The 16974-nt window shown below is 46.0% G+C and overlaps 1 protein-coding gene across 1 annotated transcript in view; it reads left to right on the top strand.

Annotated features, from left to right (window-relative positions):
• Window positions 1-16974, top strand: part of NUP205 (nucleoporin 205) — a 1887652-nt gene that overhangs the window by 364643 nt on the left and 1506035 nt on the right. Inside the window, exon 13 of the mRNA XM_069628771.1 lies at window positions 8776-8958. Coding sequence (XP_069484872.1) covers window positions 8776-8958 — 183 coding nt within the window. The remainder of the gene's footprint in view (window positions 1-8775; window positions 8959-16974) is intronic.

Here is a 16974-nt window from a genome sequence, read left to right as displayed (position 1 = left end):
GTTCTTCAGAAGGGAACAATATATATAACACTTAAAATACACTTCAAAACAGTCTGTTTCTCTAAGTCAGTTGATACCCATTGGGGATGGCACACCGATACTTCCTATACCCTCAGGTGACTTAAATATCTAGGACACTGTGGACATTGATTAATCACGGGTACATTTAGAGCAATACGGAGTTTGGTGTAAAAGATATAATAGAGGAATAAAACGAAGGTTAACAAATAATTCATAAACTGTTAAGTACTTTTGATACCTCCAATGCAGAGTATATTGACCCTTTCCTGGGGGAAAGGCCAAAGCACAAATTTAGAGGTAAAGAGGAGTCTCTCAGGGAGCCAGGACAGCCAATGTTAATAACACAATATCTGGGGGAGCTGAAGATATTCTTTGCAGGTAGGGAAAAAGTCTTGCACAAAGTTTTTAGAAATAAATAAAACACTTGAAGGGCCACAAGCTGGGAGGTTTGTGAGGGACAAAACCTTAGCAACTCTGCACGGTAACCAAGACAGGTCTCAACTGAGAGCAAGCAAGGCTACACAACACAAGGTTATTTCTCTTAGACTTTACAGTACCTCTGGTTAGAAGAAATGGTTCCAGCTGGCTTCTGTTCCTGTACAGCTCTGCAGATCCTGTTGTTCCTGAGCCTCAGTCATGGGTACAAGAGGAAGGACGCCCGGGGACTCTTGCTCTGCAATGGGAAGGTCAGCTGCAGCAATGGGCAAATTTCGATTCAGAGGTTCTTCTGTGTTTCAGCTCCTCGTGTCTGACAGCAAATAACACTGCGGTTCTCAGATACCACTTCAGACTTCCCTTCCTTCTGGGATCCATGACTCTGTTGAGGTGGCTCTTGATCTTCCTAACGCTCCGGTCGGACTTGAAAGCAACACACACAATCTGGTGTTCCTCTCCCTGGCACTTCGGTTCCAGCAATAGCAGCAACAGTAGCAGTGGAACTACAGCCAGCTCCGAGAGGATGTCCAGACGGGCTTACTTTGGAGTTGATTGGTCCACCAACTCAAAGGGAGAAGTTGTCCTTGCAGGGCTTCTCTAGTTGAGGCGAATTCGGAGCTGCAGTATGGCTTCACCGGGCAAACCAACGGTCCAGGAGTTGCAGCAGGTGTCTCTTCCAAGTTCTTCTTCGAATTCCTTCGTCCAGTGGTCGACTCTGCCTTCCAAGCCAAAAAGCAGAGACTTTTATGCAGGTTTCTCCCATTCATTCCAGCCTAGCTGTCAATCACACAGCAGGGTGGCTGTCCTTGTCGGACAGCCAGCCGGCCAATCACCTTTGGGTGCATTCCTGTAACCAAGGGGATTAAGCACAGGGAGTTTCAGGCACCTGCCTCACTTCCTGCCCCTACCTAACATACTGGAGCCAGAGGCGGGCTTCACTGGTGAATCCTGCCAAAGACAAAACGATCAAATGGACCAAACCTGGTTTGGCGCTGAGTGGAAGCGCCCCCAACTTAGCACGATCCTCCCCGCAATGGGAGACAATAATGGACACTCCCGCAGTGGGAATAAGGCCAAGACAGAGTGCGGGTGAGCCTAAGTGGGAGTTTATCAAAAGAATATGGCATGCAAAGAACTCTGCAACCTCCGAGAGCGCTCTGCCTGACAATCGCAAAGGCAGGCGTATTTCTAATACAAAAAACGTCATCAGAACCTACACACTATAGGGGGCACAAGTTAATTGGGATTGGGTGGCGTCGACTAACTATAGGTGTTACTGCAGCGTGGTTGGTCCGGGTGGGAGGACGTCACTGGTCAGCCTCGTGGGTTGGGTTGGGCCTGGCAGGCCGGCTTGAGGTCATCCGGGTGGTGTTGGTTCGCTGGGGCAGCCTGTGACAAAGATGAATACCTTCCCTGACTTGGGTGCCCTAGATCATGCACATTGCAGTTACTTAAAACCCCATATCTAACTCCTACAATGAATCTTTCAATCAATGAAATACAACACAGGAGGAATGCACCGTGTGAGGGGTCTGGTGGTCATCTATTGGATTTACCGGTGTTCTGACGTCTGGTATTTCAGGTCGAGGGGCTGGGCTCTGGGGGCTTGGGCCGGGTGGTACATGTTTTATTAGAGACTACTATGAAGGGGCTCTGTGTCTTGTCCCATTGTCGGGGGTAGTGTTTGTGCGGGGTCAGACTTCTTGGGGTGGTCTGGGGGATTATGGGATTTACGAGAGGGTGCTGGTAGATCAGTGGATTCAAACGTGAGTTTATTACCGTGCTGTAAATAACACAGGTGGCGGCCAGTGGCCTTGGATGTTGTGTTGGGGCCTCTGACTCTCTGAAGCGGTTCCAGCTTGGTCGGGGGAGGTGGGGGAGCACGGCACAGGCCTTAGCTTTTTCTCTATTTGGCAGGCTTCGTAGGGTGGGAGGGAGAATGGCCTTGCGTGTATTCGCAAAAGGTATTTTCCTCGTGTGTTGCTTAATTTTGAATACACAAACTTTTATATCATTTGTCTTCTTTAAACTACGGTGCCACACATATATACTTCAAGCTCACTAAACATTTCGTTAATATATTTGGTCTGAGTATCTTTCCGTTACCTAACATTACATTCACTACAGTGTTTTGATTATTTTATGTACATTAGACGTTACATGAGGTAGTTCTAGGTTATGGCTTACAGAGATTGATACTAGCCGCTACGGGTGACTAAGAAAACATATACGAGTTCAGGTTTCTACATAAAACTGAAAGAACACTTATACATATAAAGGTTATACGTTTCGTCGACATCTTTCTCTGTGCTTATAGCAGCATTAGTCCAGACCTGGGGTGACATCATATAAACGTTACATCTTTATGATTAATTCACAGTTTACAGAATCTGTTTAAAAAGAGGTAGTTCATTAATACCAATACTTGGATTATTTTCTACTTTCTTCAGATAGTGATACTACAGTTTCTTCCCCGTCGCCCCGGCCTCGCGGACCAGGTCATGCGGGGTGCAGTATTACATTGTGAACGACGAAATGTTAGTGTTAGCATCTCGGGTTAGCTCATACCCGGCTTTCTCATGGGAACGCGCTCGCAGCGGATCTACCATGGTGCTGCGGCGGCAGGGATGCTTGGAAAGCCCTCCAAAGGTGGGGGCCGTACTACAGTGTGCTGAACTCACGCCATCTTTGCTGGGCACGATGGCTCCTAGGCCTGTCTAAACTTTAGTGTGTGTGTGTGTATGTGATAGATACGTGGGGGCAATGTCATCGGCGGGCGAGCCCTCCTCCACCTGGGCCCGGGTGGCATGAGGGGACGCTCAGCGAGCCATGGTCCTCACCGGGGGAGGATAATGCAGGAGAGGGGGGCCTTCAAGGCCTGTCCTCCCCTACAGCGCACAGTGTAAATCTCAGGAAGGACCTTTCCAACAAGAAATGGTGAAAAAGACCAGGTCCATTTTGATGAAATGGGCACCCATGGGTGCTTTACTGTGGCTGCGAATGCACGCTGTGGTAAAAACACACAATGGTAGTAAAACGTAAACCACTGCCTTCAGTTTAATTGTAGAAAGGGTAACAAAAATGCTACATGAGAAACTAGACAAAAGGGATACTAATTAACCGCTCAGGCACCCTATGGTAAGCTAGTGTGTGCTGGGTCTGGAAAGTTACAAAATGTAAGTAGTCCATTTCACTTTAATGCTCTTGGAAAGAGTAGTTTGACCAAGAGAAGGTATTTAAACATTTGGGAAATCTAAGAGACTTGCCTGTGCCACTGCACTGAAGGTGCGGTGTGTCACAATGTAAAAGAGGATGCCTTTGGAGTTTGTCAGACTCCACAGTTAAAAGAAACAGAGTCTAAATCAAAATAAAGTGACATGAGAGAGTGAGAAAAGGGGCTCACTCTCTCCAGGTTAGAAATTAAAGGTCCTGAAGTCCAGCAAAAGAGCTGGGGGTCTCTAAGATAGAAGGTAATTGGCACATTTTTAAGAATTCTCCCTAACCGTTGACTCTACACGAAGTACGGGGGTGACTTCAGTTTTCATTGCAAACATCCCTTTCGATTTCGTTTGTAAAGCAGCAACATGAGGCTCAGTACAAACATTCACACAGCATTATTGTGTTAATACATAAGCTCAAGCAGACACAGGTGAGACACGCAATTGTAAACCATCACTTTTATTTTAACTGATCCTTCTACTTTCCCACCATCTTCAAGTATTGCTAGCTAATTTATGCAAAGTATGTCAATCTAAGCAGATTCCCTCACAAAATCAGCGACATTAGGCAAAATCCAAACCCCCAAGTACAATAGTTTTTCAGCACACCACTTGAATCCCAACCGGGTAATAAATTGTTTCACACAAGGGCACTAATGGTAAAACCTCTGATTTTGCCCAATTAATCTTGTATCCAGAGCACTGGTGAAAAGCTTTGAGAATGTCATAAGGACTGGCACTGATTCACTTGGGTTCTTGAGGACCAATAACAAGTCATCAGCGTATAACCACATTTTTTGTAGCATCCCCCAACAAGTTATGCCTTGTAAACCTACCTCATTTCTCAATGCTATAGCCAAAGGTTCAATTCTCAGTACGAATAACAAAGGAGAGAATGGGCAACCTTGTCTCGTGCCACGTTCTAATTCAAAGGGTGTTGACCTCTGACCATTAGTTTTGACATCAGCCGTAGGCCTGGTATACAGTAGTTTAATCCAAGAACAGAACTGAATTCTAAAACCCATCTTTTACAATACTTTAAACATAAATTGCCCGTCAACTCTATTGAATGCCTTTTCTGCATCAAGTGATAGGACAGCCGAGTCTTCAGACGACTCCGACGCCTTCGCGATAGTACTTAGCAGTGTCCGCATGTTACTGGACGTCATCCTACCTTTAACAAAACCAGATTGATTCTGATCTATCAGCCCCGGCAAAAGATTTTCCATTCGCAGAGCTAGAATCTTGGCCAGAATCTTATTGTCCACATTGATCAAACTAATTGGTCTATAGTTGGACGCCAGTGTCTCATCCCTGTTTTCCTTCAGAAAGACAGAGATAGTTGCATGTCTAGTAGAATCTGGAAGTATACCCCTAGCCTTGGAGGTCTTATACATATCCGTCAAGTGTCAACGCCGAATTAGGCAACCATTTATAGAATTCAACTGGCAATCCATCAGGCCCTGAAGACCTACCAACATTCAATTTTGATATTGCTAGCTTGACTTCATCCACCGAGATATCTTCCTCCAGTAAAGTAGCTTCCTCACCTGAAATTACTGGGACCTGAACCCCTTCCAGGAAGTCTCCATTATCTGCATCAATATGGGATTCATTCTTATATAAATCCACATAAAACTTTCGGATTTGAAAAGTTGCAGTTTGTTGCACCTTTCCCTTTGGGGGAAGGTGAATGCTTTAAAAATGGTGTCGACTCCTCGAGTGAATGTTGTTCTGAGTATGATCCCCTTAGATATTGAGAAGCATTTTTGGCGTGAGTTAGAAAGACTCATGCAGGACTTTTTGTGGGATAATAAACCTCCACGACTGAAGATTAGCAAATTGCAATTGCTTTTGTTTAAGTGTGGGCTGGGGGTCCCTAATTTCAAGGCATACCATCTGGCTTTTATGTCGCGGAATATATTTGATTTTCTCAAATCTGAACATGTGGATTGGATATGTGCTGAGTCTAGCCATATAGGCCCTTTGTCGCCTAGGGCCATTTTGACCAGTAAGCCACTTCGAGCAAGGGTGGAAGGCCTACTGACTAGGAGCTTACGGAACTCATGGGTGGACTTGTGTGAATGTTTGGGTTTCAACGCATTAAGAGATCCAAGTGCTTCAATTTGGCTGAACCCGAGCATTACACATGAAGGGAAAACTTTGTTCTGGCAGGATTGGTATCTAACTGGGGTGCATTGGATTAGTGATCTGTTCAATTTGTTTGAATTGGATGACGGCTAGGGAAATACGGTTGAAGTTTGAAATTCCTACTTTTTGTTTGACAGACTATCGGAAGATCAGGAAGGCGGTGGGGGAGGTGGATTTGGAAAAGAGAATCAACATAGACATGCTTGGTTGGGTGCCTGAAGTGAGTGGATGTGGCCTGGTTAGCTATGTTTATAGACTGGTTGTGTCGAACTATCTGTCTAATGATGCTTTGAGATTGGATTGGAATCGGAGAATTGGTGAGGATATTACAGAGGATGATTGGACACGTATTTGTGAGAATGTGAAATTGTGTTCTTCGAGTCTTGCTGATGGGTTTGTCAGATAAAGATTTTGAATAGAACATACTGGACACCTGAGAGAATGATGAAAAGAGGGATGAGTGACAGCCCTGAATGTTGGGCATGTTTACATGAGGTGGGCACCTTGGAGCATATGCTGTGGGAATGCTCGAGGGTGAGAGGCTTGTGGTTTGAGTTTGACCAGATCTGTGAATAGGTTTTGGAGGAGAAGGTTCATATGGATTTTAAGACGATAGTGTTGGGTAGTGAGGATTTGTTGGATGACCTGAATACTTCTCAGAAGAAATGGATCTTTCGAGGGGCAATGGTGGGGAAGAAATTAATTTTGAGACAATGGAAAGCATCTAACCCTATTACTATGAGGAATGGATTTCAGAGATGCACTCTTTAGCGGATATGGAGAAGGTGCTGTATTGGAGAGATAAGAAAAGTGCATTATTTAACAAGATTTGGGGTAAATTTCTTTTACTATATTAGACCAGTTTGATTGTTTTGTGACTCCTGGGTGAGGGGGATTTTCTGGTGTATATTGTTCTGTTGGCTTTGTTATAATTATCACATGTTATATTATGTACATACTGTTTCTCTGTTATGAAATTTTTGAAAATAAATTTAAAATAAATAAATCTAAGCAGATTCAGAATCCTCCAAAGCAAGCATTCGTTACCCAGTAATTGCGTTCTGTGGCTTGTATCTGCTGTCACATGCGCCTACCCAGCCTTCCCACATGGAAGCTGAACTGTCACTCTTGCTTTATCTATATGGTGCTGTACATCGCATCAGAAAATTAAACAATCTGAGGATGCCAACACTTGAGGCATTATGTTGGTTGGAAATGGGGAGGAGGAGATAGGGTGTGATTGAAAATACCCCAGGAAGGCCTTCTTTTATACTTGGTCAGTATTCAAATTGCCTCGCCAAGTGTCTTTCAACTTTATAACACTTCCGTGGCTGCCCCAACTCCTTTTGGCAGACTCACCGATTTAACGTATATCTGTAACAAAGAGCAGTTGCTGGGCCTGTTTCCCCGATTAAAGGCATCTCTCTTGGTACCTGTGTCGGTCTCCTGCACCTCTGTCAATGGAGCCTATGCCATTCTTGTCTGGTCCTGCAGCAGCTGACTTTCACCAGAGTCTTTCTCCTTCGGTATGCCACGCCTCCATCCGGGTGCCTGTGAGTGTTGTCCTCCTTGAATATGGCTCGCCTCTGTGACTGTCTCGGAGTTCATTTCCCACTCTGCGTGCTCCGTAGCTTTTCTGCTCCCTTCCTACTGACTGCGACCACCTCCTCCTCTCGTTCCACACTGTGCACGGCAAGACACACCATTTTTAAATCTCCTGCACAGCTGTGGATTCTTTACAACTAGCCTGTGTCTTGTTCCACACTGACGCCTCTACCCTGTTCCATGAGGGAGAGTGGGTTGGAGTATTATTGGGAATGGGGGAATACCATGTCTTACCCATGGGCTTTCTCCTCCCAATCCCTTGTGACCCTCCACTCGGGTGATCCTCCCTCATTTGTCCTTCCCCAGGGTCGGGATCCAAAAGCAATGGTCCTTTCCTGGCCACCTGAATGGAAGTTCCTGAGGGAGTAGGTGGGAGAATACCTTCAGGTTTCTTACAACCCCTCACATTTACTTCTACATTACTTGATTAAAGCCCTAATTTATTTGCATATTTGTTCACTTCTGTGTTGACTATTTCATTTGATTGCTTTGTGTGTGGTTCACTCTACTGTTAGACCACACCCATCTCTCCTGAATTTTGCCTTCTTGCACAGTCTACGTTACCCTGATATAGTTTTCTTAGGCTGTTAATTACCCTGTTCTCGGAGCCCTCAAATGGGCTCATTCTGAAAATCCATTTTAACCGTAGCCTTATGAAATACTAAGAGCTGCACCCAGAAAAACTGTTTCAGTAACAGGGGGTCTTCAATAGAATTCCCTTCAGTTACAAAAGAAAAATGGAAAAGCCATGGAAGACGGCAAAATGTTTTCAAGGTACCAAAGTTTGATATCAAGAACCATATTATAGTCATATTTGTATTTGACATTTGAATGATTGCCTTTTTAATAGAAACTCAGACCCACATGGAACTCTGAATTAATATCCGTTCTAGAAAATAAAGGCTGTTATTTGGGCAAGGAGAATAAGATTAGTATAAAATAGTAAATTACGTTCTTGGCATAGTTAGGGTGAATTTTCTCTCCAAATTATTAAAAGAATTTGCCTTTGCCGTTCCTATGTGAAAAATGTATTGCCACAGCCAGTAATACACTTCATGGGGTTCTGCACTTACTGCAGAGTTGGACTGTAGATGGTAGGTTTGTTTCACAGGAAGGCTGGCTTAGCTTTTCAAACTTTGGAGTTAAATACAATAACTAAATTACGTGGTTAATAACACCTGGAATTAAACGGCCAATTAATTTACCAAGAGACAATTACTTGTTCATTGTATTCTCCATAAATGTTCATTGTTATTTTTGAAAAGCAAAGATTGTCTTACAGTGCCACATATTGTGGTATTCCACAAGCCTATTATGTGACTGCTTTTTATTTTGGTGTTTGCAGAGTGAAAATGCAAGGTTGGCCCTCTGTGAGCACCCCCAATGGACTCCTGTGGTCGTGATCCTGGGACTCCTGCAGTGCAGTATTGCACCAATACTGAAATCTCAACTATTGAAGGCTCTTGCTGCGTTTGGAAAGTCACCAGAAATTGCTGCCTCCTTATGGCAGTCACTGGAATATACTCAGGTAGGTTCAGCAGAAGACCTCAGATTTTTATACTTTGCAATTGTCCATTTTATGTTTTACAGCAAGGAACCAAAAACCTATTTATGCACCAGTTAGCAGTCATTTAACTTAGGATTTGCACATTTGTCAGCGGTTTGAGGGAGATGGTGAATAGTCATCATTCATAGTTATGTTGTTTAGTAAAACCTAGCACTTTTAATTTGAGTGTATTCTGATGATAAAACAAAAATAAAGCGTTCTAAACTCTTTTTGATGTGCTAGATCATAAACGTTTCGTAGCACTTGGTAACAAAAGCATGTAGAATTAACTAATTTGCCTGTCCCAGTAGGTTGCAGGTTGCGTCGTGTGCTCTGATGAATTGCAGGATTCAGTCACTTCTCCCCAGCTGGGGGTGGGGGGAGCCTGTTCCTGTGATGCTAGGGAGGTGTACCCAATACGCGATACCCTCCCTAAGAGGCAAGTGTGACCTAATACTCGTCCCAGTGACCATCTTGTGTGGAGGAACAGTGGGAATCATTACTGGGTTACCCATACCCGTCCCAGTGAAGTAGTTTGGAAGGAGAGTGAGAATCGTTACAGTAGTAATTGTTCCTGTGCCAGTAAAAGGATTGGGGTTGGAAACGCACAAGAAAAGTGAGACTGATAATTGGAACATTATTGGTTACCTTAAACCATGAAGACATTGGACATTGAGTCAACAGTATCTCAAGCGTGTGTACTAAGAAAGGAATAAAAGAGAACCAAGAGTAACCAACAAAAGGACCACAAGAGAACAAAGTCTTAGGAAAGTGGAAAAACCCAATTGATGAACTATGATCTGATAAAATGAGTCTCCAGGAAGTTACTTTGATTATTTTATTAAAGTGAACTGTTGCAAAAACCAATATACAGGAGAAGGGAGTCATTCTCTTGTGCCTTACTTACAGTGATAGTTTCGATATAGCTTAGTTTTGGACTGTACAGATTTTTCCTTTGGTACTCTTACGATTGAAGAGCACCCTAGTTAATTTGGTTAGGCAGGGAACCATCATAGCTTATGGCAAGTCAGGCCTTTTCATCTTTTCTTTAAATAAATATTCAGTCAAAATGGAAGATACGAGTCTGAGTCCTCCTTCTGACCCACCACAATGCCTTTATAGCTGTATTTTCAGGTATTTTCTTCATTAGAGTTGCTTTGGTATGCAATCTTATTTATTTCCTAACATGTTATTTAAGATTGGACGTCACTTGATAGGATATGGCATTTGTAACGCGCCTATACACAAGTGTTTCAAGGCGCGATGAGGCAGGCGGAGGTGGGGGGGGGGAACAGGGGTAGAAAGACAACGATCCTACTAGGCCAGGTGTCATTCAGATCGCGCAAGGGTAGAGGGGAAAGGGAAAAGTGCAAGGGGACGGGGAGAGGGGAAAGTGCAGTGCATGGTTAGTAGAATACAAGATAAATAATAGGGCCAGCTGGTGGCAAGTGCAAGGTAAGTGCCGGGAGGAGGGGCTGTAGGATACAGAGACAGTCCCGTAGTGCAGGTAGGCAGTGCAGGGAAGACTGGCTGGGCCAAGGACCGAGGTCGGTGAGTGGCCCAGTTGCAGATTCAGTGCAGGTTTGCTGATTTTAGCAGTGGAGAGAGCAGAGAAAGCCGAGGAAAAGAGGAAGGTTTTGAGGTGCTTCCGGAACCGGAGATGGTTCTCCTCAAGTTTCAGGGAGGCAGGAAGGCTGTTCCAGAGGGAGGCCTCTGCTGCCGAGAGAGATCTATCCCCAACTTGTTGCTTGGAGAAGCGGCTGACCCTGAGGGAGTTGGAGGTGGATGAGCGAAGAGCTTAGGAAGAGAGAGTTCAAGGTATTTTGGCCCAAGGCCCCAGAAGGCCTTGTGGACAATGCAGAGGGTTTTGAACTTAATCCTCGCAGCCACTGGGAGCCAGTGATTTCAGTCCTGGAGAGAGACGGTCCCTGGGCTTGAGGCCGAGGGTTTCTTAAATACAGTAATTGTGTTTTGGGTGAAGAACTTTTGGATCAGTTGGTTATTGCCAGGAGATGTTGACCTTTGATGTATCCCAGATGTTTTTGCATTAAGCAAGTTAATCCAGGTTTTTTGTTTTCTTAGATGAGTACGGGCTATGTGTGGTTTTGTGTGAAAAACCTTTGGTCTAGGGTTAGGGGTCTTGAATTCACACACTGTTTTGGCAAGCCAATGCTGACTATTTAGGGGCAAAGTGATGTGGCAAAGTTATTTGCATTAGTTTATTTTAGCTGCTGTTAATGGTACTTTTATATTTTCATTTGGTCTGTTTGTATTTCTTTATTTTTTATTTTAAGCAAGCACAGATTGAGTCACAACCACTATCCTCCTTCCTTGATCCTGGATCACTCCTGCTTAAAAAAGCCCCATTTGTCGGGGCGCTGTTGAGCAGCCTAGGAAATGGCTGCCTAGATCTGGTGCACCGTGCACATCCAGCGTTAATCCGACATAATCGGCTGATATACTGATACTCTCCTGCCAATGCGGATAGTAGATATTCTACAGCATGTCCACTCCCAATTCTGGAGAAAACCGGTGCTTAGAACCCATGCTGCGACCGTCTGAATTGTTTGCTGTACGCGCGGCCTCACTAACGGCCTGGAAGGCTTGAGGCGTGTTATCTGGTGGACAACCGCCCGCTGCCGCAGCCGGACTTTCCCGGCAGACGCATAGCCCCTATATCCACTGTGCGTTGGGCATCCGCTACTACGCTCTACCATCTGGCGCTGCGGCTGCTTGGGCGCTTCTTCCTGGTACCCCTCCGCTGGTGGAGCTGTGTGCCAGTGGCTCGAACTGCCATATAATCGACGTGGGTGAGTTGCTGGATCTGGGAGCCCCCTGCGCATAACACCATCCTGGCACAGGCAGATTGCTTCTGGGCTGTTCACACCCCTCCCCCCCCCCCAGCCTTTGCTGGTGCCCCCCCGTGTCGCTTGACACTGTACTCAACGGCCCACGGACTGGATCGGCACAGCAGCTGAGTCCCGGCAGGCCATGTGAAGCACCTTTAGCCCCCGCCAGGTGCGGTCCTGAGGCCATCGCAGATGCGAATCGCGGGGGCGCAGCTGCCCTGAAAGCTGAAAGGTGGGTGCTGGTGGCTCGAACTTGGGCCTGTATCTGTTTAGCCTCGGGCAGCACTCCTTGCCCCCCCCCCCCAAATGCCCCAGCACTGTACTGCGGCACCCAGCTGGTACACTTGATTTGCTCCACCACCCACTACCACCCCTTAAAAGGCCCAGGGCTCACGGCCCCCTTACCACATACAACAAACTCCTATACCTGCAGTCTGGGCCCGCGCACTTGACCAGTGTTAGGGAGAATTCTCTGTTAAGGCTAATTTCCCAAACCCAGTGAGTCCCCCAGCAGCTTTGCTGGATTTTTGGGGTTTATTTTTTTCTCCTGCTAAGAGTGGGACTCTTTTTCTCCCACTCTTAGACATGATTTGAGATATCCTTTGACTTTGTAATGTGTTTTATGGGCTATAGGGTCTCTTACTCCATATGGTTTCATGTGGTTTTTGGTAAGTTGGTTACACAGCACCATAAGTGCAGTAACACAGGGGTGTCATAGTGACCCCCAAACACAGACTCCATACCCTGGGACTGACTACTGTCTCCTAGGGCATGTAAAGTCAACATTGACTTTACTGGTCTTAAATTGGGAACACAACCAGTACAAACCATCCTATTGTGGAAGTACTGGTAGGGGTAATTAGATTGCCCCTGGGTCTGTTTTTCGAGGAGGCACTGTGCAGTCACCCCTCGTCGAGTCTCTGGCTGGTGGCAGTGGTTACCACGCGAAATATTCCTTAAGAATATTTACCATGCGATTTTCCCATTCATTTTAAACTCACCACTTTTTGGCGCAATGTTAAAGATACCGCCGGGTTATTTATTTAATATTTATTCCCCGGTTGGGTCTTTTCGCCAGGACTCTGTTTTAAAATGGCGTTTGTGTTCGCCTCTGTGACTCCAACCCAAGTCGAGCCCTTTGTTCCACTTTTTCTTCTCCACAGAAGCCTCCAAAAGTGGTGCCACTCTGTCTGGGTCTACAGGATGTGTGGGAGGGGGAATAGGCACCCTGGACTGAATTGCCTCGGCAACTCAAGTTGCACTCTTGTGTGATTGGCCCAGTGGTGAGCCGCCCGGCTCACCACTTAGCATGTTTGAGTGACAGCTAGGACTGATGAATGGGGGTTTTCTGCATAAAAGCAGGGCCTTGGGGACGAACTTCAGACGTCGCCACAGAACCAAAGAATTCGAAGAGGGAGAAGCTGAGCCGACCTGCAACGACGACACCACCGGTGGAGCCCTGCTGAACCGACTCACCACTTCGTCCAACGACAGAGGAGATCTTCATCCCGAAGAGTCTTCTTCCTTTGACTGGTGAGGATAACCAGTTTGCCCGCCTTTTTGCCTTCCCGGATCATCTCGTGTCCGCCTTGCCTGTGCAACGGGGATACCACCTTTTACCACGACTGTGAATAAAAGGGTAGTACCTTGTACCCGGAGAACTCCGCGGCTGGTTTCTTCCCTGGCAGTGCAACGACCTTCAGCTTTCCTCCACGTCGCGATCTTCTCTTCCTCTGGACGACGCCGCTACTTGCACCCGCTGCCAGGAACAACTGCCCCCGCTGGAGGATTCTCTCCACTTTCAAGGTACTGTGTCCGCCTGGCCTCCTTCGCAACGTTCTGTGTGGGGTGTCTCTTAAATCTTCAACTTACCACTTGGGTTGGCCCTAGGCTGGCTAACTGAACTTTTTTGAGCTGAACTAATTCCTTTTTGAACTCCCTGCAAGACTTTTGAAGCCGTTTAAACTGTGTGATCTTGGGCGCATTGGTGTTCTACTCTCTCCATGAGAGAGAGCCTGGCCTCTGAACTTTTTTCTCACAAGTAGACTTTGACTTTCCTGCCTTGGTGGGTGCTTCTAAAGTATTGTGTTGTGTGCTTTTCTAATGTCTGCCTTTTCCCTCCCTTTTCTGATAACTTATTGGAGTGCCATATTTAGTTAAGCGCTCACCTCTGTCTGGAAATAAGTGGTGTTAACTAAGACTTGTCTAATAAGGAATAAGGGATGTATATATATTAATAGTGACTGTTTTTGAACTTGCTTACAATAATAGTGCTGGAGTGTTTCTAAGTGTGTCTTTTAATAAATAATTATATACTTTGATACCAAGGCTCTGGTCAGTGTTTGCTTGTGCTACTGTATTTTGGTACCTATCTTGTATACTCTGTATACTGTCTAACTCTTCTTGAGAGAAATCTGGCTGCTCAGCCACAACTACCAGGTAAATCTGGGTGGTACAGACTGCTACCAAATGGGTTTACTGCCAACACTTGTAGTCTTAAGCCTTTTGCAGTGGTCCCTAAGGGAACTGCTCAGGTTGCTGCCTAACAGCCGGTGTTGTCCTTGGGAGCCCTTAGATGTTACAAGCTGTGCAGGGTAGCTCCGCCCAGCTGGCTCTGAGACTTTGACGCCTGGACCCGCATGAACCTTTTATTTCCCATACCCCATCTGCGTGGTCATTTACCCACAGTGACACTACTTGCCTTGAGGTATACGTAAATGGCAGCGTATACGTGGGTGTTGTTCTGGCCATAGCCTCGCGTATCACCATTGACCTGCTTCATCCACACCACCATATGCTTATGTTGCGGATTACTGCCCAGGCTATGCCACTGTATCAATGCTCCCACCTTAACGCATTTCTTCAGGCCTGGGAGCTGCATAATCAACGAGCCACCTTTTGTCCGCTGCTGCTGTGACTCTGTCCCTCCACTCTGTTTTTCTCTTATCCCTTGCTGTTACCAATAAGTACTTTCCGGCCCCTACTTGATGGGCCGGAACAGTCACAACACCTGGACGTCAACCATTTGGGCTCTATCACACATCCAATTGCACTGAAATGTCTAACGGATCCCGGGGTGCCAGCAAAACGGGGGCCATGGATAAGTTTACCAAAGTGGCACCTAGCTCAGAGCCTGGCCATGCATCATCCAATCAGGAGGAACCTGCCTCGCCCGTTGCTCCAGCCCCTCACCTCGCAGCAATGATGGAATCTATGGCTAAAAACTTCACTTATTCCACGAAAAGTTGGACGATATAAACGCCAACATTGCATCACTTAAATCCCAAATAGACCGCACTGGAGCCAGAATCACTGAAGCAGCATCTAGAATTGGTGCTAATGAGGACGGGCCTACACACCCTCCAGGACAGAGTTTCCTCACTTACCCGCGACATGAAACTCGTCAAGACTAAGTGCGACGATTTAGTATCTAGATCATGCAGGAACAACATAAATATAATAGGTGTTCCAGAAAATGCTCTCAAGCGTCGCATGGAGCTAGCGGTTGAAGATCTGCTTAAAGAGCTGCTAGACAACACCGATCTGTCCCCCTTCTTCACTGTTGACTATCTCCCCGGCCCAAACCCAGGGACTTCCCCAGGCCTGTCATTGCTAAAATACTCAGCTACAGGGACCGAGATCTTATTCTCTGCTTATCATGTGAAAAGGGAGAGCAGCGCCTTGGCTCCCAAATAATCTGGATCTTCCCCGACTTCTCTGTGGCAGTACAGCAAGAGGGACGCCAGTTTCTCGGTGTGAAGAAGATGCTGCTGGAACGGAACATCTCCTGTACAATACTGTTCCCTGCATGGCTAAAGTTCACATTTAACGGAAACTCTACTTTTTCCCGATGTATCGTTGACGTTTATAGAGGCACAGATACCGCTTAACAATCCGGCTGTTGACCTTATGGATAATGATTGAGCCGAATCTTAACTGTCCTTGATCTTCCTAACGTTTTGGTAACTAGTATCCTTTAGCTATTGAATAGATAGCAGCATCTAATCTAGTAGCTCTCCACGACATCTGCGTGTGGTGCTCTGAGTTAGGGCACACCTTGCTGCCTGGGCTACTACGGGCATCTCCCAGCAAATTCTACACCAGTCATAATGTGACACTAAAGAAGGTGGGTGAGGCGCGCACTCCCGGTCCTGGTCAATTGAACCTGTTGCAAAAAATATAATAAGTAGCTGGGTCAAATCCCAAAATGGACAAATATTCACAGGGTTAGATCCCTTCTGCTGCAAATCAGGTACTCGGTAATAACAGGGTTAGGTCCCTTGCTGCAAATCAGGTACTCAGTAATAACAGGGTTAAATCCCTCAGCTGCAGTTCTGTGGTCTGTAGTTGTTCTCCTCCTAGCGCTTTCTTATCTCAAATAATCAGCTGAGGTTGCAACAGGTTCAATTGACCAGGACCGGGAGTGCGCGCCTCACCCACCTTCTTTTTTGTACTGAATGCTATGTGAGTCCCGGGCTCCAGAGGCAGCGCCACGGGGTGACTGTGCCCCACTTTGGAGAATCATAAAGATGGTTCTCTCCCCTCCCCCAAATTTGGGAAGGACTTGTGCTTTGGAGGGGTGTCGGTTGCTGGTCACCTGAACAGAAAAAAACGTTTTCACTACAGCTACCAGAATCCTTTGAGTCTAATTAGACACACCTGCTCAACAGCCTCCCTGATGATTATTTGAGATAAGAAAGCGCTAGGAGGAGAACAACTACAGACCACAGAACTGCAGCTGAGGGATTTAACCCTGTTATTACTGAGTACCTGATTTGCAGCAGAAGGGATCTAACCCTGTGAATATTTGTCCATTTTGGGATTTGACCCAGCTACTTATTATATTTTTTGCAACAGGTTCAATTGACCAGGACTGGGAGTGCGCGCCTCACCCGCCTTCTTTTTTGTACTGAATAATGTGACACTAGCTTATACTCCTACCCACTGATGCAATTTGTTTTCCTGTCCTAATCCAAATTTGTAGACCATATTTGCAGCTGCCCTAGTTCTGTTCCCTACTAACACGTGTCAGTGAGAAGATACTGTGTCCTAATGATTCACACTGCCAGCCCCATGTACCACTCCGGTACTTCACTACTCCCCTTTAGTTGGTTGCACTGCAACAGCGTACCCTACTAATTACTACTTC

This window comes from Ambystoma mexicanum, chromosome 12 (genome assembly GCF_040938575.1).
Source record: "Ambystoma mexicanum isolate Mex_15411 chromosome 12, UKY_AmexF1_1, whole genome shotgun sequence".
NCBI classification, from domain to species: domain Eukaryota; kingdom Metazoa; phylum Chordata; class Amphibia; order Caudata; family Ambystomatidae; genus Ambystoma; species Ambystoma mexicanum.
The sequence above is the reverse complement of the archived record's forward strand: the minus strand, read 5'-3'. Positions and strand labels throughout refer to the sequence as shown.